Source organism: Ambystoma mexicanum, chromosome 8 (genome assembly GCF_040938575.1).
Source record: "Ambystoma mexicanum isolate Mex_15411 chromosome 8, UKY_AmexF1_1, whole genome shotgun sequence".
In the NCBI taxonomy this organism is placed as follows: Eukaryota; Metazoa; Chordata; class Amphibia; order Caudata; family Ambystomatidae; genus Ambystoma; species Ambystoma mexicanum.
In genome coordinates, this window is record NC_090929.1 from 343,143,474 (window position 1) to 343,169,602 (window position 26,129).

A 26,129-nucleotide genomic window follows, 5' to 3' on the forward strand; every position below is an offset into this window, starting at 1 on the left:
ACCCCACTAGCCTCAGCGTGGTAACCTCTACATCCACTATGCCCAAACACTTTATACTCATACCAACTATGCCACTCAAACACTGCAACTTAACAGCCCTCGCAACAGACTTCAAACAACAGAAAGCAACACCCCTGCAATCAATTTACATATCACAATCTCGCCCAATGCATCCTAACACCACAGCAACGCAAGGCTCCCCTTTCCCTCTGGCCACTGGACACCTATTCCTGTATTTTCTTTTGCTTTGATCAGTTGTGGGGTTACAGAAGGGGCAACATTTATTAATTATGTGTGGTGCCTTAGATGTTAGAGCCCCCCATGTTTTTTTTACATGTGATGAGTGTCCTCCTTGCTGTGCATTATGGTGCTATTGATTTATTCAGATTAGATTGGCCCGCAGTTTTGTCTGGCCACTTATTGATGTTATGCAATTGACATGGTCTTCGGGCACTCTGGTGGATCTGAAAGGGGGTGAAGGGGCTACATTAATGGAGAGAGAGGGAAATGAAGATTGCTTTGTGTTGTGTTGATGTTTGAAGACTGGAGGAACCTAAGTCCTGCATGCAAGTCTTTTTCTAGGGAGGTCATTTGATAACAAGTTTGAATTACATGGAGAAGACCACCAATGTTATGTGCTGGAGGGGCCACCCAAGCAAATGTCCTCATTTACAAAAATGGCGTTTAGAAGTAAAGTGTAAAAGTAAAGTAGACACACTCGCCTTTACGCCTTTCTTTCACTGTGTCTCATACATAAGTGTAAATGCCGCCGAGGCATTCCTATTGCATCTGCCTGCTTTGCGCAGCTGCAAAAACATGGCCGATTCCATGGGAAGCCATTACTTTTAAGCTTGCATAAAAATGTCATGTAGTCTGATGAATTCACAGCAGACATGTAAAATCCGTTAAGCGCCCCTATTCCACCTTCGACTGGATGTAAAATGCCCTGGAATAAAAAAAAATAAGGTAAAAACGGCTAACACCTTGCTTTTACACCTTAGATTTGCCCTTCGGGCCCAGAAAATGCCCCCTAAGTTACTTTCAAATCATGCAAAACACCACACGGACCCAATCTGCATTAGATTCATCTCTCCTACATTCAAGGATCACTGCCTTTCCTGAGGAAATCCCACTCTTCTTCACAAGGGGTTCCCAGATTCCCCACTCTGCATCGGGGGAGATCTCTTCCCTCTTCGAGGGTCACTTTTTCCAAACCCAACAGCATCTGCTTCGATGCCACTGGCTCCTCCATGCATTCAGGCATCCTGTCAGCCCTGTTGGTTCTACAAGCATGTCGGCATCTTCAGCCAGCATTGGTGCTAGCTCTCAAAACCCATGCTAAGTGTGTTCAGCTTCTGTTTCCGGAAAGCCATGACGGGATCCAGGTGTGCAGTTGTGGTGAGAATGAGTGGTGAACTCTGCCTGCCTGCAGAAGATGGGGTTAGATGATGCTCCGGGATTGGCAAAACATGGGTAGCTCAGGCTGGATCTACGTGATTACTATGCAGCGTGAAATTGCGAATCCGAAAATATTGAATTCTAAAATCACGCTACGCAGTGATCACATAGATCACTTTCCTGGCGTCCTGCATCCCCCTACCACTTCCCCCCTCCATTGAATTTTTCCGCAGCACACACACAAGTGTGCAGCCGACTCTTCTCTATCCCTGCGGCGTCAGTTCCCTCCCACTAACGTGGGTCGGTCCATTTTTCTGTTTTTTTTCTTCTTTCTTTTTCTTTATTGTCACCTGCTTCCAATGTCATGGAAGCAGGGGACACCCCGGCAACCTTGGAAGTCCATAATGCCGAACAGGGGGACTAGGAACACCCCCGCAATCCCTGCTCCCCAAATTCAGCATTATGGGCATCGATTTTATTTTTTTAGATTATTTCGACCAATACCCTCAGGCTCAGTGAAGAAATGATGATAGTACTAACCTGTTACTAAACAAGTATGACGTTGGCTGACCACGCCAGTGTCGTTTTCTTTGTCTGTAGGCCACTGGTATAGAAACAAAGCCGTGTGGGTAGAGCCAGCATCAAGCACCATGCCATACTGGAAGAGAAAGCAAGAGTGAAATTGGAGAGGGCAGCGAGATTAAAGCACACCAACATCTTAAAACATGTTTTTTAACAATGCTATGGAAGAGAAATCACAACTACTGTTGGCCAAACATAGACTATGATTGCTAGTGCTAAACTAAAACCTAAAAGTGATATATGGAATGTGTCACGTTAATCATAACCACTGGCCTTTCTCTGGGAAACCTTCCTATATGGAAAGTGTGACGTTAATCATAACCACTGGCCTTCCTCTGGGAAACCTTCCTATATGGAAAGTGTGACGTTAATCATAACCACTGGCCTTCCTCTGGGAAACCTTCCTATATGGAAAGTGTGACGTTAATCATAAACACTGGCCTTGCTCTGGGAAACCTTCCATACCATTGTTTCCTACTTGGTTATAGTAAGACGATCGAATGTTTCATCTGCGCCATTACAAAAGTGAAAATGTGCCCTTTTTCCTGCCACTACTGAGAGCAATCAAGCCTGAACGGCTTCCCTGTGTCTATTCAGTGAGGTGCAGTTTTGGAACCCTGCGGAGCAGCGAGAAAACAGCCCACGACTGGAGCTGTGACAGAGTCCTCGTTCAGAAAGCAGCAAATAGAACAATAGTCATTAGATTTGCTTTGTTTGATGTCCATCTCTAGCAGAAAGAGGACACCTGAGGTAGAAGATACTTAAATGGACAAAAGTCCCTTTTGGAAAATAATAAGTGAAGGCTCCTCCCCTTTTTTTATCCAATAAGAAGACTGCTATACATGCAGCAGCAGAGCAGCTGTTGGCTGGGGTTCTCAGCACTCATTAACATTCACGGATCACATAAAGACACAGAGCCACCATCTGCATTAACCTTTCTTTATTTCTTTCACATCGTAACTGCCGTTTCTCCCCTCTTGCGCCTCCCCTTCCGCCCTCTTCCCGCCTTGGTGTCCCTGTGTGTCCTTAAAGGGGCTGGGTCCCTTTTAACCACGTATAACACCTCCCCCGTGCTTAACATGATAGTCCGACTACATCTGTTCGATGAGTCTCACTGGTCTTTTTACTGTTCTGAGTGGTCTGCCTGGGGATTCCCTGCTTTCACCACTTGCTTCGACTGAGGGTTGTAACTCTTCTTCCTCAATTGGATCTTCGGCTGCTGCCGCCTGTGTCTCCGGCTCTTCAAGGTATAACCTTTTGAAGAATGAAGAGTTTCGGGTGATGTCCCCTAGTTCTCCGGTCGACGTGACCATGGGTCCCTTAATGGCTGTGATGACCCAAGGCTCGGGGCTGTAGCGCGTTTCTTTTTTCTTGCGCTGGGTTTGCTGGACCAGGATGGTTTGCCCCACTTCCAGTTGGTGTTCTTTCGCTTTCCTCTTTTTGTCCGCCCACTCTTTGGCCTTCCTTTTTTTATCGGCATCTCGTTCTCTGATCGCTGTGTCTTCTTCCGGTGTGTAGTCTTCCCATCGGTGAATGCGTGTCCAGGGTTGGTATCTCACCATGAGCTCGGCTGGCGGCTTTCCTGTCGCGTCGTGTTGAGTGTTCCTGTAGCTCCTGAGCTTACTGCAGATGGCTTGCGTGTGGGGTGTCTGCTCCACTGTGGCTTTCTGTCTCGTTAATTTGATGGTGGCCATGAACCGCTCCACCATCCCGTTGGCTTGTGGCCAGAGTGGTGTGACCCTGGGTGGGCCGCAAACTTGGCAAACTCTCGTCTTTGGAATGGGGATCCGTTATCCGTCTTGACAATGTTCGGGATACCCCACTCACTGAATAGTTTGTCCATGATGGGCGCTGTTTCGGTGAAAGATGTCGATTGTATTTGTTTGATAAACGGGAACCTAGAATATTCGTCGATGAGTACCAGTAGGTAACCACCTTCTTCTAGGGGTCCATCGCAACTTTTTGCCAAGGCCTTGTTGGAAGTGTGGTCAGTTGGAGGGGGTTCGGACTTGACCCTTTTGCTGCTAGTTGGCAGGGTGTGCAGTGCATCAGCATTTCCTCAACTACCGCATCCATGTATGGAAACCAGACGTTGTTCCTGGGGATCTTTTTTGTGTTGTCAATCCCCCTGTGGCCCTCGTGGGCTAGTGTTACGAGGGTCTTCCTTAGGTCTTTCGGGGCCACTAATCTGTTTCCACGGAGAAGTATGCCTTGGTCCATGGCTATCAGTTCATCTTGTACTTTGGCTAGCTGCTCGAGATCTTTCTTGTCCGCTTCCTCCCCTCCGTTTCCTTTTTTTTGGCGCTCTCTCCATGTGTTGGAGCGGGTGAGGGAAACAGTGGCTCTGATCGTTGGGTCGGCCTTACTTCCTTCCTCGAACGTTGCTGTTGAGATCGTTGGTGGCATGGCATTTGCGGACAGGTAGGAGATGTATTCTTAGCCTCATGAGCCAGGGCATCGTCTTTGTTCATCATGGGGTGTCTGGACAGGTAGTCTGCCGTGTTGGCTTCACCCCCAGGTTTGTGGATGATCCTGTAGTCATATTCTTGTAGTCTTATTCCCCAGCGCTCAATTTGGGGCGGCATTTTGCTCTTGGGGTTGCCAAATATTGATAGGAGTGCCTGATGGTCTGTTACGAGGGTGAATTTCCAACCAATGACGAAATGGTGATATTTTTCGCAGGCCCATACTGCAGCTAGGCTTTGCCTCTCGGCTGAATAGGCCCTTTCCGTGTGTGATAGGGCTCGGCTAGCATATGCCACCACTGCATGTCGGGCGTTGTCATTGGCGTCCGTTTGGGCGAGGATGGCTCCTAGTCCCACCGATGTCACTCTGGGTGGAAGTATGCTAGCTGGCGGTTGTTGGTGAGGCTCTCTTTTATGGTCGTGAATGCCGCTCGGCAGGGTGCGTCGCAGACGAAGGGCTGGTCCTTTTTTAGGAGGGCGCGGAGTGGGTCGGTGATTGTGGCATAGTTCGGGAGGTAGCACGCACAATACCCCGCCATCCCCAGGAAAGAGCGTAGTTCCGCTGCCGTTGTAGGGGCTTGGAGGTCGGTAATGGCTTTAATTTTGTCAGGGTCGGCCGTAATTCCTTTGCTCGAAAATATGTGTCCAAAAAATGTGAGGCTTGTCTTGTTAATGTCACATTTGAGTTCATTTAGTGTCAGTTCTGCTTCTTGGAGGTTCTTGCAGACGGCAATTAGGGCTTTGTCGTGCTGTTCTTGGTCTTTCCCAAAGATCAGAATATGATATCAGGCGTCTGATTGTTTCTTGGAAGATCTCTGCGGCAGATGATATACCGAAATTCAGCTGCTTCTACCTAAATAGCCCGTCATACGTCGCAAAGGTGGTGATGGGTCTCGATTCCGGGTCCAGGACGAGTTGGTGATAGCCTTGATTGAGGTCTAGTTTTGAAAAGTGTCTCGCCTGATTCAGACTAATCAGCATGTCTTCGAGGATTGGGCCTGGGTGTCTTTCCCTTTGGATGGCGGTGTTTGGGATGCGCATATCAATGCATATGCGTAAGCGCCCGTTGTCTTTGGGCACTATCACTATTGGAGATACCCATGGCGTTGGTCCTTCTGCCTTCTCTATGATGTCATTGAGGAGGAAGAGTTGGATCTCCTTTGACACTTGTTCCTGAAGGTGGAATCCCACATTACGGGGGTGCTGTGGGACTGTCGTGATGTCCGGGTTGATGTGTAGTTTAATGGCCGGGTGTTTGAGCATACCTACTCCCTCAAATAGTTTGGGGAACTGGTCTTTGAGGTCTCCTTTTCACAAGGGGTCAGCCTGTTAGCGCCATGATGGTTTCACATGTCGATGGGTGTCCCTCTATGACTTCCGATTGGTCATAGTGTAGGTCAATCAGTGCTAGGGCGTTGGCCGTTACGTAGCTGAGGAGGCAGCGACCTATGGATGGGCTCTTTATGACATGTATCGTGGAAGTCACTGTGAGGTCGCGATGTCTCAGGTCACATTGAAATTGCCCCTTTGATGTCATGGGCAGGGCTGCTCCCCATTGGAAGATGTGTTTCCTGGATTCTTGTAGGGGGCATGAGGGGGCGATCTCACTGTATAGGTCTTCATTCATGACGTTTACCGTCGCTCCCGTGTCGATGACAAATTTGTTTCTGGTGTTCCCCATTTTAATTGTTACTCTCAGAGCTGAAGCGTCTTCCACATCAACACTGAGGAGACAGACGTATTCCCTGTCGTATCCCTCTTGCAGGTATTGGGTTTGTTCGCTTTCCCCTAATTGATATCTTGGTGGGGAGTTGGTGTATGGATCTATGTCTTGTACCTGAGGATGTAGGGGGTCCCTCATGTATGTCGCCCAAGAGTCCGGTATGTGTATCGGGTCCTGTTGGCGAATGTCATCTAGTTCATGGTCTTTTCTATCAGGTTCAATCTGGAGTCCTTCAAGTGCCCTCACAGTGTTTGGGCATTGATAGGTGTTCATGGGGAATGTTGCGTTTCTTTCTGCAGAGTGTTGTTGTTCAGTGTGTGTCTCCATTGTGCGGCTGGCAGTTCGTTGGCGTGTTGAACTCCCCTCGGGGAGTTGTTCCTTGCACATCACTTGAAAGTGGTTTTCCATCCTGCACCTTAGGCAACGTTGGCCGATGGCAGGGCAGGGTCCTCTGTCTGGGTACTCGAACCCACAGCGGTAGCATTGACGGTCACCCTGGGTCCGTTGAGTAGAGTATCTGGGGTTTGTTCTGTTTTGCGAGGTTGGGTATCAGGCATAGGGACTCACGGCTGCGATGATGTCGCCCTTCTTTGGATTCTCAATGGCTGCGGCCTGGACATCCACTCTTTCGTAAACTCTGGCCAAGTCCAGTACTTCTTTTAGGGAGAGGGTTCTTTTTAGGAGATGTTTCCTGAACATGGAGGAGATGCACCCTTCTATGATGTGTAGCCTGATAGCTTCGTCATCATTAAAGTTGGCAAAGTCACATTTCGTTATCTTTCTTTGAAGGCGGATGACGAATTCTCCTATAGATTCGTGATGGAGTTGACCACATTGATTGAAAGTGTATCGCTCATAGTCACGATTGAGTGAGATGACAATTTTCTCATTGATGGCTTGTAGGAGTTTTGCATACGTGGTGCGGTCCTGTAGGGGAATCGTGCATATGATGTTTTTAATTTCTCTCCCTGCAACGTTGGTAAAGATGCTGAGTATGTTGGGGGGGTTCTTGGGGTAGATGGCACCTACGAAGTCCTCAAATTCTTCAATCCACTCTTCCCATCGCTTGCCCTGGTCATGGTGAGGATTGAGTGTGAATGGGCTCGGTCTCCTCATGAGGCTGGCATGTGAGGTGAGATTGGCGTTGGCAATTGGTGGTGTCCCAGCATCTGCAGCTGCCTGCACCTGGTCAGTCATGGTGGTGCTTTGGTGGCGTGTGGGCGCTCTGGTGCTGTTCAGGCCTTTGTGTTGCGGTTGTGAGTTCTCGGGGTGGTCCCTGTCTTTTCCGTTGGTGGTGTAGATAGAGGTGGTGGGCCCCTTGTACTATGAGGGGTGGTGGTGGCGTTGGCGCAGCTGGGTGCGAGTGCCCCTGCGTTTTTTCAGTATGCTGAGTTAGGGTGGTGGGCGGTCACCCTTAATATCTCATTTAGAACGTTGCCCTTAGTTGCTAGCGTTGCCCCCCCACGTTCTGTTTGTGTTGGTCGGGGCAGTCAGGGTGTTGGCAGGATGCTGGGTGCACTTTTGCGTGCTGATTATCGTTATGGGAGTTTCCCCATTTATAAGTGCATTGTTTTGGGCAGCCGGGATGTTGGCAGGCTCTGGGGTGTCTCAAATGTCTAGAAATGCGCTTGTACGCAGACAAGCAGGGTTTATCTTACTTGTGTTTGATCTTGGCACTGCCTTCCACTGCCTGCTCCGTCGGTCGCGACGTTCCTCGGCAGCTCACACGGCGTCCGACGCTCGTGGCTGTCTGTTCTTCCTCGAGCACACGGGCTCACCGCAGGCGCTGGATTCTTCCTCTGGCACACAGGCCCTTTGCAGGCACGCAGTCCTCCTCGTTGCTGCCGGTGCGCTAGCCCGCCATTAGTGATGGGCATGCAGGGCAGCTGTAGGGCGCACTGGCCCACTTGTGATTGCCGCTCTCACACAGCACACAGGCCTGTCGACACTGGGCACACAGGCCCACTGCAGGGCGCACTGGCCCACCTCTGTCTGCTGGGCGTGCCGGCCCACCGTTGTTCCTGGGCACACGGGCCCACTGCTACTGCAGGGCACACGGGCCCACTGCTATTGCAGGGCACACGGGCCCACCTCTGTCTGCTGGGCGCGTCGGCCCACCGTTGTTCCTGGGCACACGGGCCCACTGCTACTGCAGGGCACACGGGCCCACTGTCATCACCCGGCACACAGGCCTTTGCAGGGCACACAGGCCCGCCGTTCTTGCCGGGTGTACTGGCCCACCTTAATTGCTGATCACGTCGGTTCGATAAGTGCGAGGCATGGGTTCTCATCTGTTCTTCGTCGCCAGTTGTTGGCTGGGGTTCTCAGCACTCATTAACATTCACAGATCACATAAAGACACAGAGCCAACATCTGCATCAACCTTTCTTTATTTCTTTCACATCGTAACTGCCGTTTCTCCCCTCTTGCCCCTCCCCTTCCGCCCTCTTCCCGCCTTGGTGTCCCTGTGTGTCCTTAAAGGGGCAGCGTCCCTTTTATCCACGTATAACAGCAGCCCTCTCCACTGCCCGTTGAAGGTTCCTTGCCTTCCGTCATATGCTGTCTCTGTCCTGTCAGGGTGGGCGCATCCATGCAGGCAGGCGCTAAAGTGCAGAATGGTTTTAGGGCCCCGAGCGATGGTGTGCTCCGACGGCTGAGCCCGAAAACATCCGACAGGCACCGGCTTCACAAGAACATTCCTGGGGGCTAGGGTACAAGAATGCTTGGAGTACCAAGACATTAGCTGCGTTCATGGTGCAGTTTGTTTGTTTGTTTGTTTATTATTTGCAAGGCGCACCATACCCTGGAGCATCAGGGCGCACAAGACAAGAATATGTTCAACTTCGTTGCAGGTACATCTACATGGTTATAATACAGTAAGCAATAGACAAAAATAAGACCAGGTACATGTACATGGTTATACTACATAATACAGGATACAATAGAGAAAAAAAAAATGTAAGGTGCTGGAGCTGGGTCCAAAAGCACCTGATACGGGTATAGGTATACTTAAGAGTCTGAGGTAATATACAGTGGAGTAAATACAGTAATATACAGTGGTATATATACAAACAGAAGTATTGTTGCTAGAAACAAGCAGGAGGATCAACAATGGGGCAGTAGGGTCAAGCCAGTTGGAGTGGTTAGATGTCATTAGATCTCAGCCACTTGGTCAGATTTTGCCTGAATTTCACGAAGGGCTGGGTCTCTCTTATGTCATGTGGTAGTGAGTTCCACAGCTGTGCTGCCTTGACTGGGAAGCTGTGTCCTCCAATAGTGGCACGTTTAAAGCGCGGGACTTGAAGGCAGTTCGCATTGGCCATTCTTGTGGGTCTAGATGAGGTACTTAAATGTAGGTTGTCCATGAGGTAGGGTGGTGCTTTGTTATTAAGACACTTGTGAGTGAGGGACGCGATTTTGAGTTGGATTTTATCCTGAGTGGATAGCCATTTGTATTCTCTTCTTATAGAGGAAATGTGCTCCTTTCTGTTGATCTTGAGAGGTGCTCTCAGGGCGTTATTCTGTAGGACCTGGATTTTGTGGATGGTCTGTTTATTAGCCCCAATGTATAGACCATTACAATAGTCCAGTTTGGACAGTATGAGTGCTCTGGCTAGCGTGATACAGCTGTCTGTGGAGAGGAATTGTTTGCTAGCTCTAATGAGTTTACATGTATATGCCGTAGTTGAAGCTAGGGAGTTGACTTGTTTGACAAAGTTTAACGTAGCGTCAAGGTAGAAACCTAGGGTTTTGACTTCCTTTGCCACTTTGATATTATTCCCGTTGATAATGAAGCTAGCATAGTCGGGGCTGAGTTTGGTTATGTATGTTGGGTGCCTAAGATTATGAGCTCAGTTTTGTCGTCGTTCAGGCATAAGCCATGTGTGGCCATCCATGCCTGAACGATGCTGTAGATTTTATTCACTAAGGCCAGATCCTCGCCATAATCTCCTGAAAGCGGAAGGAGGATCTGGGTATCGTCTGCATAGTTAGTGTAGGCGATACCCAGATGATCCATTTCGTCGAAGAGTGGCTTTGTGAATATGTTATAGAGGGTTGGTGAGACACAAGATCCCTGGGGTACGCCGCACGTTATAGGGATCGGGTCAGCTGAGGCTGATGGAGAGAAGACTCTCATGGTACGGTTACTCAAGAAGGATTTGATCCATATTATGGCCTCTTTGGAGAAGTGAGCAGCAGAGTCTAGGTGGCTACATAAGACTGTATGGTCGACTAAATCGAAAGCTGCTGAGAGGTCTAGCAGGAGGAGTAAGGCTGCTTGGCCATTATCTCTGCATTGATCTATTTGAGCCTTGAGATCGATAAGGGCCGTCTCAGTTCCATGCTGTGGCCGGAATCCATATTGGCAGGTTCCGAGCAGGTGGTTGGATTCAAGGAAGTTTTGTATTTGCATGTATGCCACTTTGTCTAAGATTTTTAGAAGAAAGGGCACAGTTGTGATGGGCCTGAAATTGGTGGGAATGGCTGGGTCGAGGATTTGCTTCTTAAGGAGTGGCAGGACGCACAACTCTTTTAGATTATTTGGTACAGTACCGGTGGTGAAGGATGAGTTGATGAGTTTTGTTATGAATGGCAATAATTCTCTCGCCGCATCCTTAATTAATTGGGCAGGGCATTGATCGCCTTTACAGTTGGACGGTTTGAGTCCCAGGATAACTTTTTCGACTTCAACGGTAGATACCTTGGAGAAGCAGAATCGCGATACTTGTTTATGTTCCAGTAAGGGTGTTGAGGTATGAGCGGCATGTGGTGTGAGAGATGCTTTTTTAAGGGCAATTTTGGTTTGTAGGTTAGCTACTTTGTTAGTGAGGGCAAACTATATGTCTGAGCACCATTTTTTGTCCTTGGTGCAGTTTTCTTGGGGAATGATAGGGGTTTCCAGCTCTTTCAAGATACTGAACAGTTCTCTGACACTAGATTTGGATTGGGATATTCTGGTATTGTATGTTTCCTGTTTGGCTAGTAGGATATCTTTTTTGTATTGGGAGGATACCTTTGCAAGGTTTAGTTTGTTTTCTGTAGTGGGAGTGAGTCCCCAAATGGATTCTAGTTTTCTTTTGGTTAACCTGAGATTTTTTAGATGAGGGGTGAACCAAGAGTTAAGGTGTTTTTTCGATTTGCTAGTTCGTAATTTGAGCGGTGCTATGTGGTTTAGGGCTGTGTTCATAGTTTCATTGAAGTGATCAACTAGTACATTAGGATCTGTGTTGTCTGAGAGTGAGTTTAGTTGTGGTAGTATGATAGGCAACAGTTTTTCCGTGGTCATAAGCTTCTTGTTTCTCGTGGGTATAGGAGGGGCAGGTGTGGATTTGGCTGTGGCTGAGTTAGTTGCTACTGTAAATAGTAGTAGATAGTGGTCTGTCCAGATCTGGGGGACAGTATCTGTGATGGTTACTCCACAGTTGTGTTCAGCTATCCAGTCAAGGATGCAACCTTTGTTATGCGTGGGAAGGTTCACTCTTTGTGAGAAGCCCAGTTCTTTTAGGAACAGGGCCGTAGCTGTAGACTGGGAGTCTTTGGTGTCATTGTAGCCTAGGTTGAAATCACCTAGCACTATTGTTTGGGAGGTACTTTTCAGGTTGTCGGATAGGGTGGTGGAGAGGTCCTCAGCAAAGGTTCCAATGGGACCTGGAGGTCTGTAGACCAGGCGATGTTTAGAGTTTGGGAGCTAGCGGTTGCGATTTTGACCGAGAGGCATTCACAGGATTTCGTAAAGGGGGCTGTGGTGATTCTCATGTCGAGACTGATCTTGGCTATGATGGCTAGTCCTCCACCTCGGGAGGTGTGTCTGTCTGCTCGTATGATGGTATAGTTGTCGGGAACTGCTAATGGGAGGACGGGGCCCGCTGCATCATGAAGCCAAGATTCTGATATGGCCAAAAAGTCTAGGTGGTCTGCAAGAATAATGTCTGCAATTTCTGTTGCATGCGCGACTAAGGACCTAGCATTTAAGAGCGCACCTTTGAGATGATGATTGGTGAGCGTGGTACTTGCTATAATAGTAGGGTTGGAGCATTTTAGTGTGGGTCTTTTGGGAATATGAACTTTCCTAGTGTGTTCTGCAGTTATCTTCGGCTGTAGGTTCTTTTTTAGGAGATTAAGTTGTTCAATTTTCTTAGCTGGTAGTTCGTACAGCTTGGGTAGACGTGCACGAAGTTTGAGGTTTCTGTCTATTGTACTACAGGGCCTGAATGTGGTAGTATCCTCTTGATGCTGGTTAGCTAAGGGTCCTGTGGTTTGTTGAGAGTCAGGCATGGTAAGGTAATGGAGTGCCGCTAATATGATAAGGGAGGCGATGTAGAGAGGTGGCTTAACTATCCTATCTTGTGCAGCGGTACTGAGTTTGTTTAGTTTTGGAGAGTACATGCTAACTGACTGAGTCCAAACAGGCTGACTACGCCTAGCGAGCAGTTAGATACAGGGTGTGCTGGGGAGGCAGGTGGGGCAGGCTGGGGCGTCAGACGTGGCTAGGTCTAGTTTTGCCTCATCTCAGATCAGACATCCGCAGCTCTGAGCAACCAAGCTCGAATGTCAATGGCGCACTGCGGTTAGGATAAGACAATGGGGCCAAGGAAGCAGAAGATCAGGAGCGCAGAAACAGACACAGCTAAATTCAACTTAGGAGTTAACCTGAAAATAGGTAGTTACAGAAGGCGACTAAACGCACAGCTAAATTCAGTTTTAACCTAGGAGTAGGCAATTGCAGAGAGCGACTAATGGCACAGATAAATTCAGCTTTAGCAATTGTCCTGAAAATTTGCAGTAGCAGAGTGCGACTAAAGAGCACAGCTAGATTCAATTTTAGCAATTACCCTGAAAATATGCAGTAGCAGAGTGCGACTAAAAAGCACAGCTAGATTCAATTTTAGCAATTACCCTGAAAATATGCAGTAGCAGAGTGCGACTAAAAAGCACAGCTAGATTCAATTTTAGCAATTACCCTGAAAATATGCAGTAGCAGAGTGCGACTAAAGAGCACAGCTAGATTCAATTTTAGCAATTACCCTGAAAATATGCAGTAGTAGAGTGCGACTAAAAAGCACAGCTAGATTCAATTTGAACAATTACCCTGAAAATATGCAGTCGCAGAGTGTGACTAAAAAGCACAGCTAGATTCAATTTTAACAATTACCCTGAAAATATGCAGTCGCAGAGTGCGGCTAAAGGCAGCTAAGTCCAACTTTGAGGTTGGCATCAGTAACACAAAATTCTGAGGCACGTTTCTGTCATGCTTAGCATTGGCCATGCGGAAGATATATCCGGGGTACAGGGAATATACATATCTGTGTTCAAGTTCTTGGGAGGTTTGAGCAGAGATAGGTCTGGGTGAGTAGTGCTCCCCACATATACAGGCGTACAGAGTTCCAGGAGTCTATATTTCAGTGCAAGGTGACTGGTCAAGGGGCATAGAGGGTGGCGGCCTGCGTCGGTGTGGATTCAGTGTTAGATCGTTGCAGAAGTAGATACGAGGAAGCACCCCAGCACAGTATAGTACTTACTGCGAGCATAATCTGCCGGATGGATGGCGGCCATCAGCGGACAGCTGCAGTCAGGGCCCTTATGTTCACGGCCCTTTGGTGTAGTGGCCGGCTTCCGCCTCCGGTCGGGAGGGTCTCGGGAAGAAGGGGCGTACAGCCAATCAGCTGTTCGGCGGGATGGCTGCTATGCGGTCAACGTCGCTGAAGTCGTCGTGGGATGTGAGGCGGCCATATTGGAACGGATAAGGGAGCCTTGCTATGGAGTGAGAGTTAGGCTTTTCACTCGTGCAGGCTTACCGGCTTGCCGATCGAAGCGGACAATACTGCTGATCTTGGGAGGCAAGATAGCTAGTTCATACTGTGGTGTGCCCAGCTTCGTTTAGGTTTCCAGTGTGGCAATGGCCTACACGATTCTAAAGGCAGAAGGTTTTCTGGCACTGGAGCGCTTACCTGTGGGGACATGATCACAGTGCTGTCAGATGCACTGTGCTTGTTACCTTGAGAGGTCTTATTTTAACTCTTTCTAGATAAGCACTGTGTCTGCTCCTCTGCCTACCATTATGCAGCCCTGCTTACACAGTCACATTCCCTCTACCTCAACCCCATGATATCCTCCTTATTGTGCTAGTGCTGTGCGTCCCTTTCGATGTCTGCTTCCCACGTCACGTCTGCCCTTTTTAGTTCAGGCTAGTAGTTGTCGCTTGCAATACCTGTTAGCTGAAACAGTTGCATTAGAGTACAGATAGGGAGAAATGGCATATGAGAAGGGATACCCAGCATGTAGGTGTTGTTTGGTTATTTGCCCACCCATTCATTGCCCATGGCCATGCTAATTCCTAGGGCCATTCCCACCCAGTTCCTGCCCCTGCCAGCCCAAAACACCTCCTCATGGGAACTCTTTGAGCTTGCTTTACTCAAGCCTCACCATCAAACTTTGCTCTCAAAGTGCCTGACAGTGTTTTCCCAGAGCAGTCTTCTGAGAGTTAATGGCTTCATTGGATTTGTAAACCCTCTACTGGTGTAATAAAAATGTCTTAGCCAATCTGCTTTCAGCCACTCAATTTATAAGCACTATGAGTGTCCTTCACGGAAATCCTTTAAAAAACCAGCATTGGCAAAGCCAAACAGTTTTGGCTTGTGTATACGTATTAGGAATTTGCCAGGCCACACTAGTGTATCCCCTAGTACTTACACGATTTTGCACCTGCTACAATCAATGGGCAGTTAATACCATTACGGCAGTGCCTGGCAAGGGCCTGTCCCATGGCTACGCAAAAGCCCAAACTGTTGGTATTGCCAATGCGCGTTTCTTCTTCCTCCACAGACTAGAATCTGGTTACATCGGGCAGGGACACAAGAGGCCAATTTCGTGGACACTGTACTACTGCCATAAGTCCACCTCAGTGGTGATTGGCACAATATTGAATCTATATAAGGTAACATACACTTGGCTCAATGAGGAGTACACAATGGTTATATATGATTTTACCGACGGAAAATTCAGAGTGGTACATTTCATCGGGACCAAAATACTGAAAAACACCAATATTTTATATTTTTTTTATTTGGGGGGTACCCCTGACCCCCTTGATTTTTTATCCTTATAATGCTACCCCAACTCCATTCCGAGCCATTTTAACCCCTTACCCCACTACCCTATACATATTTATTTAATATTTTCTGTGTTTTTCTGTATTATGGTCTTCGGTGAAATGGACCACTCTGAATTGTATTCAGTAAATTGACTGGGTACCATACACGATCTTCATGAACAATTAATTTCACATGAATACGTTCTATGTGTCATTCCTCCTGAGGTGCCTGCATGAGCACTGAAACACCAGTGGTGGATATGTCATCATAAGAGGATAATGACATGTAAACATTATAAGTGAGAATAATAGAAGGTAGATCAAGTTGACTAAATGTACACAACCTGAAGTACAAGAAGAAGTGGATCATGGTATTAAATAAGCACACAAGAGCACCCCGTCTAGACAATTAAGTGATGTTTAAAATACCAAAAGACCCAGTTTTTTCCCTTTGTACATTGTAGCAACTAAAACAAACACATGAGCTAAGTATATACGATTAGATATTGGAAAAACAATAAAGGGCCCATTCTGCTAAATAAATCCAGAGAATCCTGTTGAAGGATCCAGACCACCAGCAGATCTGTGGGATTTTACTGGTGATTCATTGCATGGAGGGGAACCTGAGCGGATACCAAATAGCAGAGCTTTGCACCACTGCAGGCAGTGGATCAGGAGTAATTGCTGGAGGCGCTCTACAGTGCCGGCTGCCATGACAAACATGGTGCCCTTTCTTGCTCCATGGATTCCCGTAGGCTTCCTCCTTTTCATGGTGCAAGTAAAGAAGGCACAGTCTGCGGTAATCAGGATGCTTTGAGGGGATCAGAATACCGTTTCCCGCGGACCCGCCTTAGGATTCTCCAAAAGGTGCGGGAACTCTGGTTTAGAGTTTCTGTGCAATGTTCCCACACCGTGTGATGGAGAGAGGCATGGGATGTCGTTTTCCATACTTTACTGGGCATCTGTACCATTTGCAATGAGGGTGTTGTTTAAAGCCCTTCACTTTTGTGCCCTCCTGGTCACTCAGGTTCTCCTTTTTTTTAACCTTCTGGAAGGAGGGGAATAATTCTTCACCTAATTCTAAATACCCCTGCGGCCATCTTCCATCTTGCTTTTCCCTCTGGCTTCTCTTACCTGTGCCTCCTGCCTCGAGCCACCTACATTTTGCCCAGTGTCTGTTCTCTTGCCGGCTTGACCCTTGGGAAGACCTCTAAGTAGTCCTTCTTAGGGCACACTTCAACCACCCGATTTATATTCCTGTCAGTAATCTGGTGAACAATCCCCTGGGGGAAATTCAGCAGGGGTGGGAAACAAGGAACCTTAATCCCATCAGATAAACTCTTGGGTTGAGTACTGAAAGACTGAACATTCCTGAAACATATTGCTGCAATCATTATAGATCACCGTTAGGTGATTTTGTGTACCAAAGAGATGAGTCAAAAATTCACAAAATTATACATTTTCAAAATCGCCCTGTATTGGCCCTGTATTGGCAGCACCTTTTGGATGGATCAGCATTTCACACATTTCCCTGGGCTCTGACCATGGTGAGGTGCAGGTGTGGGCTTCAGGCAAGAAAGGGTCTCAGTGCTGGGTGAGGCCTTCAGTGGGCATGGGACTAGGAGTGGGGCAGCGACTGTTATAAAATTATTTCAAACTTGATTTCGCTCTTGGCATTATAACGCCTTTACATTCTATTTTATGTATAGTATGTTCTCCTAGCTCCGAGAAGAATTTGTAGAACCTTATTTTTTTTAAAAAAGGTATATCATTGTGCTTTGGTTTATTAATCAAAAGAAACTTTCACAAACATTAATCATAATAAAAATACATTGATGAGCATACAGTACACATAATACGAATATACAACATAATGAAAATGACATGATAAAACAATCTGTGTATCAATAAGGCATACGATTTCAGATAAATACTTGAGTGCAGCCATTTTTAAAGAGGAAACATTACTGTTCAGAATACACTTCCAGAAGCAGGGCATGATACATATCTAATACCATGCAGTTTAGGATATTCACTAAAAAGGTGTTGCAAATGTTCAATAGATTTGGGATCCTGATAAGATCTACACACTCCTAAATGTCTAGGAAGGCTGATTCGAGCCCCCAAAACCTCATGTGTGGGTATAAATTGAACACCAACCATAGAAAGTTATTTTGCCACCTTCGACCAGGAAATTGTATCAAATATTTAGGAAGTTGATCTAGGCATTTCTCTTCCAAGAAGTGTTGGAAAACAGTTTGCAATTCGTGAATTGGCCTCTGATTGTTAACCAGTCGAATTGCCATCATTTTATTTTAACTGCAATTGGACTGGCGACAAGATTAGTCTTATTCTAGTATGGATTTGCATCACCTGAACAGGGGCCATTCTGCACGGTGGCTCTCAAGAGCGCAGGCAGGCTTCTAGGTTGGGGAACAAGCGCTTGGAAACCAAGAATAGTGAAGGAGCGGATTCTTGTGTGCTGTCTGATACGGGGAATGGCAATCGTGTAGCATCTTGTACAGGGAAGCAGGATTACCACCGCCAGAGCCGTCCAATCTAACCATTCCTTACATTGATCAGTAGGTCCGGGACCACTTGTGTACGAGTGTGACACAAATAAATTATCATATCATATAATTATTCCAAGAGTAGCAATAATGTGCATCGGCACAGATGTAGCGGTCCATAGATTGTGCAGTTGGTGAGGTGAACATTTGAGGTACGAAGGAAGTGTGCTAGCAGAACTTTGCAGGTGCAGGCGCTTGCCCATAGAATAGTCTTTGGACAGATAACCAAGAGACAACAGTGAAAGGTTATGAGGAAAAGCACCAAGTCAAAAATGAGACACACTTGCAGGACTGTGTGTAGGGTGCCAGACCGTGTAAAACAGGAGCTTTGTAATGGTCAGGAGTGAGTGAGATGCTGAAAGCGGAGCGGACAAGCCCAGCATTAGTCGATCGCAGAGCGCCGAATGCTTGGCAAGCATTTTGTCCTCTACTTACTTTGAGTTTTGGTGGCAGCAACACCTTGGTGATGCCCACGAAGCTAAGGATTAGGGCTATGACCATGGAGATCACAGTGACCACCACCAAACCCAGCAAGGTGTTTTGCTTCGAGTCGGTCACCATTTTGAAGGGGAACCTGCAAAATAAGACATTGCATCGAGGTGAGCCCATACCATTTCACAAGCAGGAGGAGTCAGCCAATTGCGTGCCTTCATAGAATAGAGTCACATACAAACAGGGTGCAGTAAATGGACCATTCCGATTTTGAGGGTATTTGTTTATCATGCAGTAGTAATCAGAGAGACCATTAGAGCATGCCAGTATTATCCCCTGGTAGCCGGGGACTGATCACCTGCGACAAGATCGCACCCTATCTCAGGGATTCTTTAAAGGTTTATGAACTGTACTTATAAATAAAAGCTCTGTCAAGGCAAACACACAAATGTGTAAATTTGGGAATAGCAGGCAGCTGTAGTAGTGTGCTACTGTGATTCATACATAACACTAGTCAGAGCAACAGAAATAGTAGCTAAAACTGCATTGTGTACTAATTGGTGCAGTCATCCTGATAAAGAAAGTATTCAGTGAAAGGGTAATTTATTGAGTTAAGGATGATGTTTGAGGGATGGCTTGATATGATATGATAGTTAAATCAAATAGCGCCTATACACAATGTGTTTCAAAGCGCTTCAAGGCAAGGTAGGGGACAAGGGAAAATACAATGACATTCTTACAGGCCATGAACAGTAATGATGTGAAATGAACTGTCGTACTCGGCCTGACGACATTTCAGATAGTGCAAGAGCTAAGACATAGATAATGAAGGGAGGGAGAAAGTGGGAAGGAAATGTAAAGAGACAGACGACATTTCTGGTAGAGCAGGAGAAAAACAAAAGGTGAGGGAGAGGGGTGCAGACAGGGAGGGGAGGAACAAAACAAGTGACTATCGTACAAGGCCTGACGACATTTCAGATAGAGCTCGTGGGGGGGGGGGACAAGTAAGGGGAGGGGTATACACGATTGTAAAAAAAAAACACAACAGCTCACCAACTAGTGAGAAATATTCCTAAAATTCATGGCAATTAACGGTGGTCTTGGATTATGAATCAAAATGGTTGAAGGTAGCACAAAAATCCAGAAATACAAGGCAGGAGAGAGACATGGACTAAAAGGTCAGGTCGGGTCAGAAAGTGCTTGGTGCGGACAGACATGATAACATTTATTTTTTATGTAACATACATGATTTATTCATAAAGGTTCCTATAGCAGTGATCAGGTCCCGAAAGGCGTCAGGGCACTTCACAATTATGTTGGAAAAGAAATCTTTGAAATCTATACATTATAAACAATATGCAGAAAGATCAGTGGGAGACCCCCCCTTTGGGCTGCAGCATTAAGTTGGGCGACTCTTGAAGGTAGGAAATTAACCACTGGGATGGAAGAAATGGCAGAATGTGATGTCTCGGGGAATACAGAAGGAACCTTGTTTCTCACTTCCTTGCGGGCTAGCAAAAGTGAGATGGGGGTTTCCGGAAATGGGTTTTGTTTTAGGGTCACGTAAATGGGAAAGCCTTGCTTCATTACATTAATGATGAGAGGGGAGGGTTACTCATATGCGGTCTTTCCCGGAGGCCTTCGAGAAAGACCATGGGAGATCATTTTAGATGGAAACAGGTAGGGGGTGTAGGAGAGCAGTTCTGAGAAGAGAGACCACAAGCAATGGTGTATAATGCTCAAAGGAGTTGATGGGTTTGGTAGGAGCTTGAGGAACAGGGCCTTAACAGGTCCGTGTAATTAGTCCTGTACATTTTAGGTTGGAAACAGTCCCATGCTCCTTCATGAACTTTGGGTGATCGAGATCCAGGAGCCTCTAAAGAAAGAGAAAACACTGACCCCACAATGATGATAAGCAAGGGGGTGGTGTTGTGGAGAAAACAAGGTTGCCCCCCCTTAAAACCAGGGACGACCTTAAGGAGGGGAGGAAGGGCATGGACACAGGGCTGGAGGGAGGAAGAGGAGGGGATGGTAGAGCCCGGGAAACAGCAGTCTGGAAAGGCAAATAAAAGGTGTTACACCTATCTGTGGCTCTGTGTGTTCTTGGAGATGTTGCTACGGGGAAATGAGGGTACGGGGAGGAAGGGAAGCCTGCCTTAACACAAGCCATAACAGTATGCTAGGGGCAATCACCTGAGAAGAAATGGGGTGGCTGTATCTTGAAGAGGAGTGCCATGAGGTATTTTCTGAGGTGTGCAAGGGACAGAGGCGTAGCCAGGATTGTCTAACAAGTGGGGCCTGAAGCTAATGTAGGTGGGCCCACCACAGTGACATTAACATCTGGAAATGCACACTCAGCACCGCTGAGTGGCATTTACATATTTTGGGTGGGCCCTGTCCACTCAGGCCTTACCCTGTCTATATATACAGACAATGATACATTCACACTGCGCATATGTGCAAAATCTTGTTTAATGCTTAGTCGCATAAATTCAATTTAATGTATGCCACTAAGCATTAAACAAGATTTTGTACATATGCGCAGTGTGAATGTATCATTGTCTGTATATGTTACTTAATTCTGGCGGTTTGAGCAGTAAACCCCACAAATTGTTACACTCACCTGCTGCGATTTATCCATGACTAAATATATACCTAATTTGGCACATTACCTGATTGTATAAGCGCTTGGGCTTCCAGTCTTCTCTGCTCCCGTGTTCTTCACCTTACCCAGTTTAGCCCCGGCAAGGGATGGTGCACAGCTTAGTTCCATGGAAATTGTGTGACGCATTTTTTGTTCAAATCCAGAGAATGATTGTCTTAATGTTTGTTGCCTTTCGTTTGCACCCCGCAGGTTTTTGGTGTATGGCTTTGCAGGTTAGACATGCCATCTCCACTACACAGTGCGCCCCTTTGGCTTGCCAATCTAGTAAGGTCGGGAAAGGGTCGATGTGATCTCATCGCCTAATGCCAGAGATCAGCCCTGCTGCTGCATGCCCCATTGCTTTTAGCAGGGACAGTCTGATTTCGAGTAGCCCCGACAAGAGGTCATCACCATAGTCCAGTGTTGGTGCTCCCAGAGCTCGGGCCGCTGTGCTAAAGCCAGGACCAGGGATACACTGTTTACACTCCCCTATATCTGAAACTTGGCTCCTTTCTGTGTGTTCTTGATAGATTGTTAAAGTTTAAATTTGCCGTCCAGCAATGTTGTTATTCATTCATCCGAATGTAGACAACCAATTTTATGCCAGGTGTTACACAGGGGATGAAGTCAATGGAGTAGGAATGTGGGCGATTTCCTGATTTGGTTTCAAGTGGTGTATCAACTGGTTCTTAAGTTTGGTTAGGCAGTCGCCTAAATGGGGGATGTCTTGATCGATTCTATTTCTTTTTTTAAAATTTGAAATGTGTATAAAATTGCACTGATGAAGGACCAAAGGAAGTACCTATCAAGCACCATTACCTCCTATGCAGCTGAAAGGTCATGCAGCTTGTCAATACAACAAACTAAAAGATGTTGTCTTTGTCAAAACATTAAAAAGCAGAGTCATTATCACCATATACTCTTTGAAATTGAGCAATTATTTGGTTTCCCGTGTTGGAGAACCTCCCTTTTCCTGGTAAGTAAAGCTTTTTCAATCCTTTGATTGATTTTAAGATGTTTTAATATGTAATTATAAAGTGGTCTAAATTTATTTTGTTTCCCTTCAGAACGTATATCTTTAAACCGTAATTAGACTAACAAAGTCATTCATTTACAAACTTCCATGATCTTTCAACCACCTGCTCAGGGAGAGAGGAAATGAGGCTTCAGATAAATCAAGACACTTAAACCAGTAGCTTCTGTAAGTGTGAATCTATTTGCAGTGAAAACACTTTATTTTAAATAGATTTAAGATGATTCGATTTATCACAACAAAATACACAAAATTCGTTGGATGTGGGAAGGAGAACAATCTTACGTCGGAGTGCACCCTGTTGCTCAGGTCTGGAGCACATACATGTGATCACAGAATGGATGAACATGAGATCCAAAATTACATCATGGGAGGTATGTACACGGGTACCCCAAGTTGAGATTGTCATTGCTTCCACATCCAATGAATTTCATGGGTTATGTTGCAATGAATAGAATTATTTTAACTCGGTCTTAACTAAAGTTTTTCACTGACGCCCGCGAGGACAGCTCAGTGGCAACGCGTTTGTCTTGGAAGCAAAACAACGCATAGCAACACAGGTTCAAATCCTGGGCTCATGCTTAGAAAACGAATCCGGTATTAAGCGTGTTATAGAAGAACAATTATACTATATAATTTCAATTGTTTTGTCATGCTATATCTTCCCCAAGGCCCACTGGCCATGCCTTTGAACATGCACAGAGGCTATGACCACTGTCCATGTACAATAATTTATTATAAAAGACCTAGACCCATGCCTAGCAACTAACTAGACTCCATCAGACACGGTTTTTGGCCAAGGCCAATGGTCATCAACGCTTATCATTTCCGTGTTAGTTTCCACCCAGGAATTTCCCATGTAAGCAGGCCCCGATCACATCAATGTTGCCTTCTATTACCTCGCTAATCAATCCTAGCAATCATTTCAGCTGTAATATAGCCTTTTCTGATTGCCACTATAATGGAAGACCATTCAACAATTAAAAAGTCTTCCCAATCCCCATTGCCATTCCCCCAGGTGTTCAATTGAATCATCTTATTCTCTATAGGAAAATAAATGGGAGTAGGACGAAAACAGCATTTTTTTCTTAATAACCTTTGAACCATTTAATTAATTTTACCTGGATTTTCCAGTTTGGAGGGGAATGTATCTGACAATTGTTTTGAAAAATGTCATCCAAATCCATCCAGCAAGTTAAGAGGTATTAGCAATATAATTTTGGGGAAAGCCAATTCCAATAGGTTTTATTTTAACTATAGTCTGTCCACGGCCACCCTTATGATCGATCTATCTATCTATCTATCTATCTATCTATCTATCTATCTATCTATCTATCTATCTATCTATCTATCTATCTATCTATCTATCTATCTATAATAAACCTGTTCAGCTCGGTGGTGCTGTGGCATGTGCGACTTAGGTGAAATGGCTTATTCTGCATATATTTAAAACCTGTATTTTTGCTCAGTAGTAGTCTCAGCCTAATGATGAGGTCACATGCTTGAGGCTAAGGGATGGGAGTGGGGTGACCCCGGAGACCAGGAGCCACCACCCTCTCCATTATGCAGGCCCTGGAGGAGGTATATAGTCAATCCCCCAAGCTTCCCAGCCATCTCCGGCTCTGTATATTTGCCCAGCAACTTTACTGATGCGCCTTTTTGGATGTTTGGGAAATGTCAATGCAGTAGTAAAGAGTCAGCAAATTATCAGGAGAACAAAGTAGTCTGCAAGAAGGCTGCTGTGGATGTTTGCTTACCATGAAATTTATATAATGAGAAATGGTTGTTTGAAGTGCATAGGCTCGTAGGCACTGCTAGATTAGTAGGTGATATGAGGGAGAACACGGCAACGGTCCATGAATGTCAGGTTAGAGCGCAGTGTGAAGCTCTGCAGAGAAGCAGGGCAGAGGAAACCATGAGGTCCTCCGACAGCTTAAGAAGAACACAAAGTGTTGGCTGAGTGAAACCAAGATGGAGAATACATGCTTATTAGCCATGGGGCAGTCCTCTAGCCAACTCAGAAGTGGCAGGAGAATAGTAGTTTGTGCAGTCTCTACTTAATTACAAGCCATGCTCTCACTGCTTGTCTAGCTAAGCACAATGAAGCCATTAGACACCACAGACTCAACCCTGCTGATCACTGAATGGGGTAGAGAGTGCAGAATGGACGTGGGAGTTAAAAGTAGGAGATGTAGGTGCAGTTCAGTTCATGAACGAGTAGCAAGGTGGTGAAGGACAGGAGAGAGAGTGGAGAAAAGGGGAACAAGTGGGAGAGCAGATACGAGGCAGAGAAGACAGCGAAGGGGAGGAGGAGAGGATATTTAAAGGAGAAGAGGAGAAAGAGCTGAGAAAAGGAGGAAGAGAGAATATGCAGTGGAGAGGAAGACCAGAAGGAGAGAGAGGAAATTAAGGTAAAAGAACAGATGGCAGAGAGAGAGAGGAAGAGGCATGGAGAAGGTGGAAGAAAAAGAAGCCCATTGGTCCTGGGCTACTCAGGAGATACTTAGCCTTGTATAGGTGGGGTCTCCAGCATCTAGCCCAGAACATTTAGGGAAGCAGGCAAGAGCAAGAGGTGATACACTCCATGCCCAGGCAATGGAACAGCTTTCAGGCCCAGACCCTGGCAGAACTAAGGATTCCAGGTTGGGGGATGCCTGGTAGGAAAATCCAGGGGGACCACTGCCTGCAGGATTCTGAAAACATCATGCACCCGAGAAAGAATTTGTGAAAGACCAAGAAAGAATTTTACAACACTATGAATCCCAGATACTGTGACTGTTTTCATCTAGGGGAAAACTTTGGATGAAAAGGGGGAGGAGTGAGAAGGCTTGAGGACATTTGATTGATCCAAAATCTGTCCAGTTGTGAATCAAATAAATGTTGTTGTGAACATTTTCCTGACCTTGAGTCTTTTGCTGATCCTTGGTCATGACATATGGTATCAGCAGGAGGCGGATCAACGGGACCTCACCAAAGGGTCCCAAAACATCCACCATCTCCAAAACTGAAGGCAGTGAGGGTTTCACCCAAAGCCAAGTTACCACATAGAGTTACCTCAGGGGCTGCAGGATTTGATTTGTAAAGTTCTGTGAACATTGTTCTTCCCAGTTAGGAGGGGAGTTTAATTTCTACAGCCTTAATGCTCCAGGTCCAAGGAGGGACATATGTGCATATCATTGCCAAATAAAAATAAGAGGGCGCTTACGGCACTGGCGTGAGAGCTACTATGATAGACAAGGACAGTTGGCTTGCTTTCATATTCTCATGGATTCTGCAGTGGATGGCAAACATCTTCAAGTTTCTTGGAGCAGCATTGGTGATGGTGATGTTTGGATTCTGTGTGATCAGGATAATAATTGCCCAATGTAAGAAGACAGCAAAGAAAGCAGTAGGAATGAAGATCATGATCAATGTCAAATCTGGTATTGGACCCAAGGAATTGACTGATGAAGGTGTCAGAAAATATATAGAGGCCAGCATCGTAACACCTGAAGGAACAAAGTTCCTGTATCCAAAGAATCATAAGAAGTACGTGGGACAATGGGTCTATTGTAATGCGAATGGACAGTGCAACTACATGACCTGGAGTGTAGATGAACATGTTAAATCAGCCGGCATCCTGAGGGGGGTGATGAAAATCTGGACTCTGAAGAAGCACTTCTTCAAGAGAAAATACCAAAATGTGGAAACCATTGTAGATGTGGTCGATGACTCGACCAGAGGGGGGAATGTAGAGGGTCGCAGTTTCATGCCTCTGCAGGAAATCCCGCCCCTACCTCCTATATGTTGAAAGCCTGATATTGTGCCATGCTTGACAACAGCAGTTGTGCCAATTCCGCAGCGAGTATTTGAAAGAAGGTACCCACTGAGAAAACCCTATCAAATGTATCTCTGAAGATACGACAATCTGAGGGAGGACCTCCCTGAAGGAATAGGTAAAAGAATGAAAGAGAAGCCAGTGATATCACAAGAGACGAGCATGATGCACTGAGAATTCGGCTGAAGAGAATGCATGGATCTTACAGAAACTGATGACGAAGTTAAGAATCAAGTAAACTTTAATATGCAGAAAAGAAGATTGCACGTATGCGAAGTGCTAGAGAAATGCAAGCCGTTCAATGACTGTACAGACACTGTAACGCAAGTAGATTGAGTAATCTTCGAAGCTGGCTATATGTAGAGAATAGACTG

At 46.2% G+C, this 26,129-nt stretch overlaps 1 protein-coding gene across 1 annotated transcript in view; it reads right to left on the reverse strand.

Annotated features, from left to right (window-relative positions):
* Positions 1-26,129, reverse strand: part of LOC138471920 (ectonucleoside triphosphate diphosphohydrolase 8-like) — a 349,536-nt gene that overhangs the window by 256,421 nt on the left and 66,986 nt on the right. Inside the window, exons 2-3 of the mRNA XM_069609793.1 lie at positions 18,265-18,403; positions 1,939-2,056 (exon numbers count right to left, since the gene is read on the reverse strand). Coding sequence (XP_069465894.1) covers positions 1,939-2,056; positions 18,265-18,390 — 244 coding nt within the window. The 5' untranslated portion in view covers positions 18,391-18,403. The remainder of the gene's footprint in view (positions 1-1,938; positions 2,057-18,264; positions 18,404-26,129) is intronic.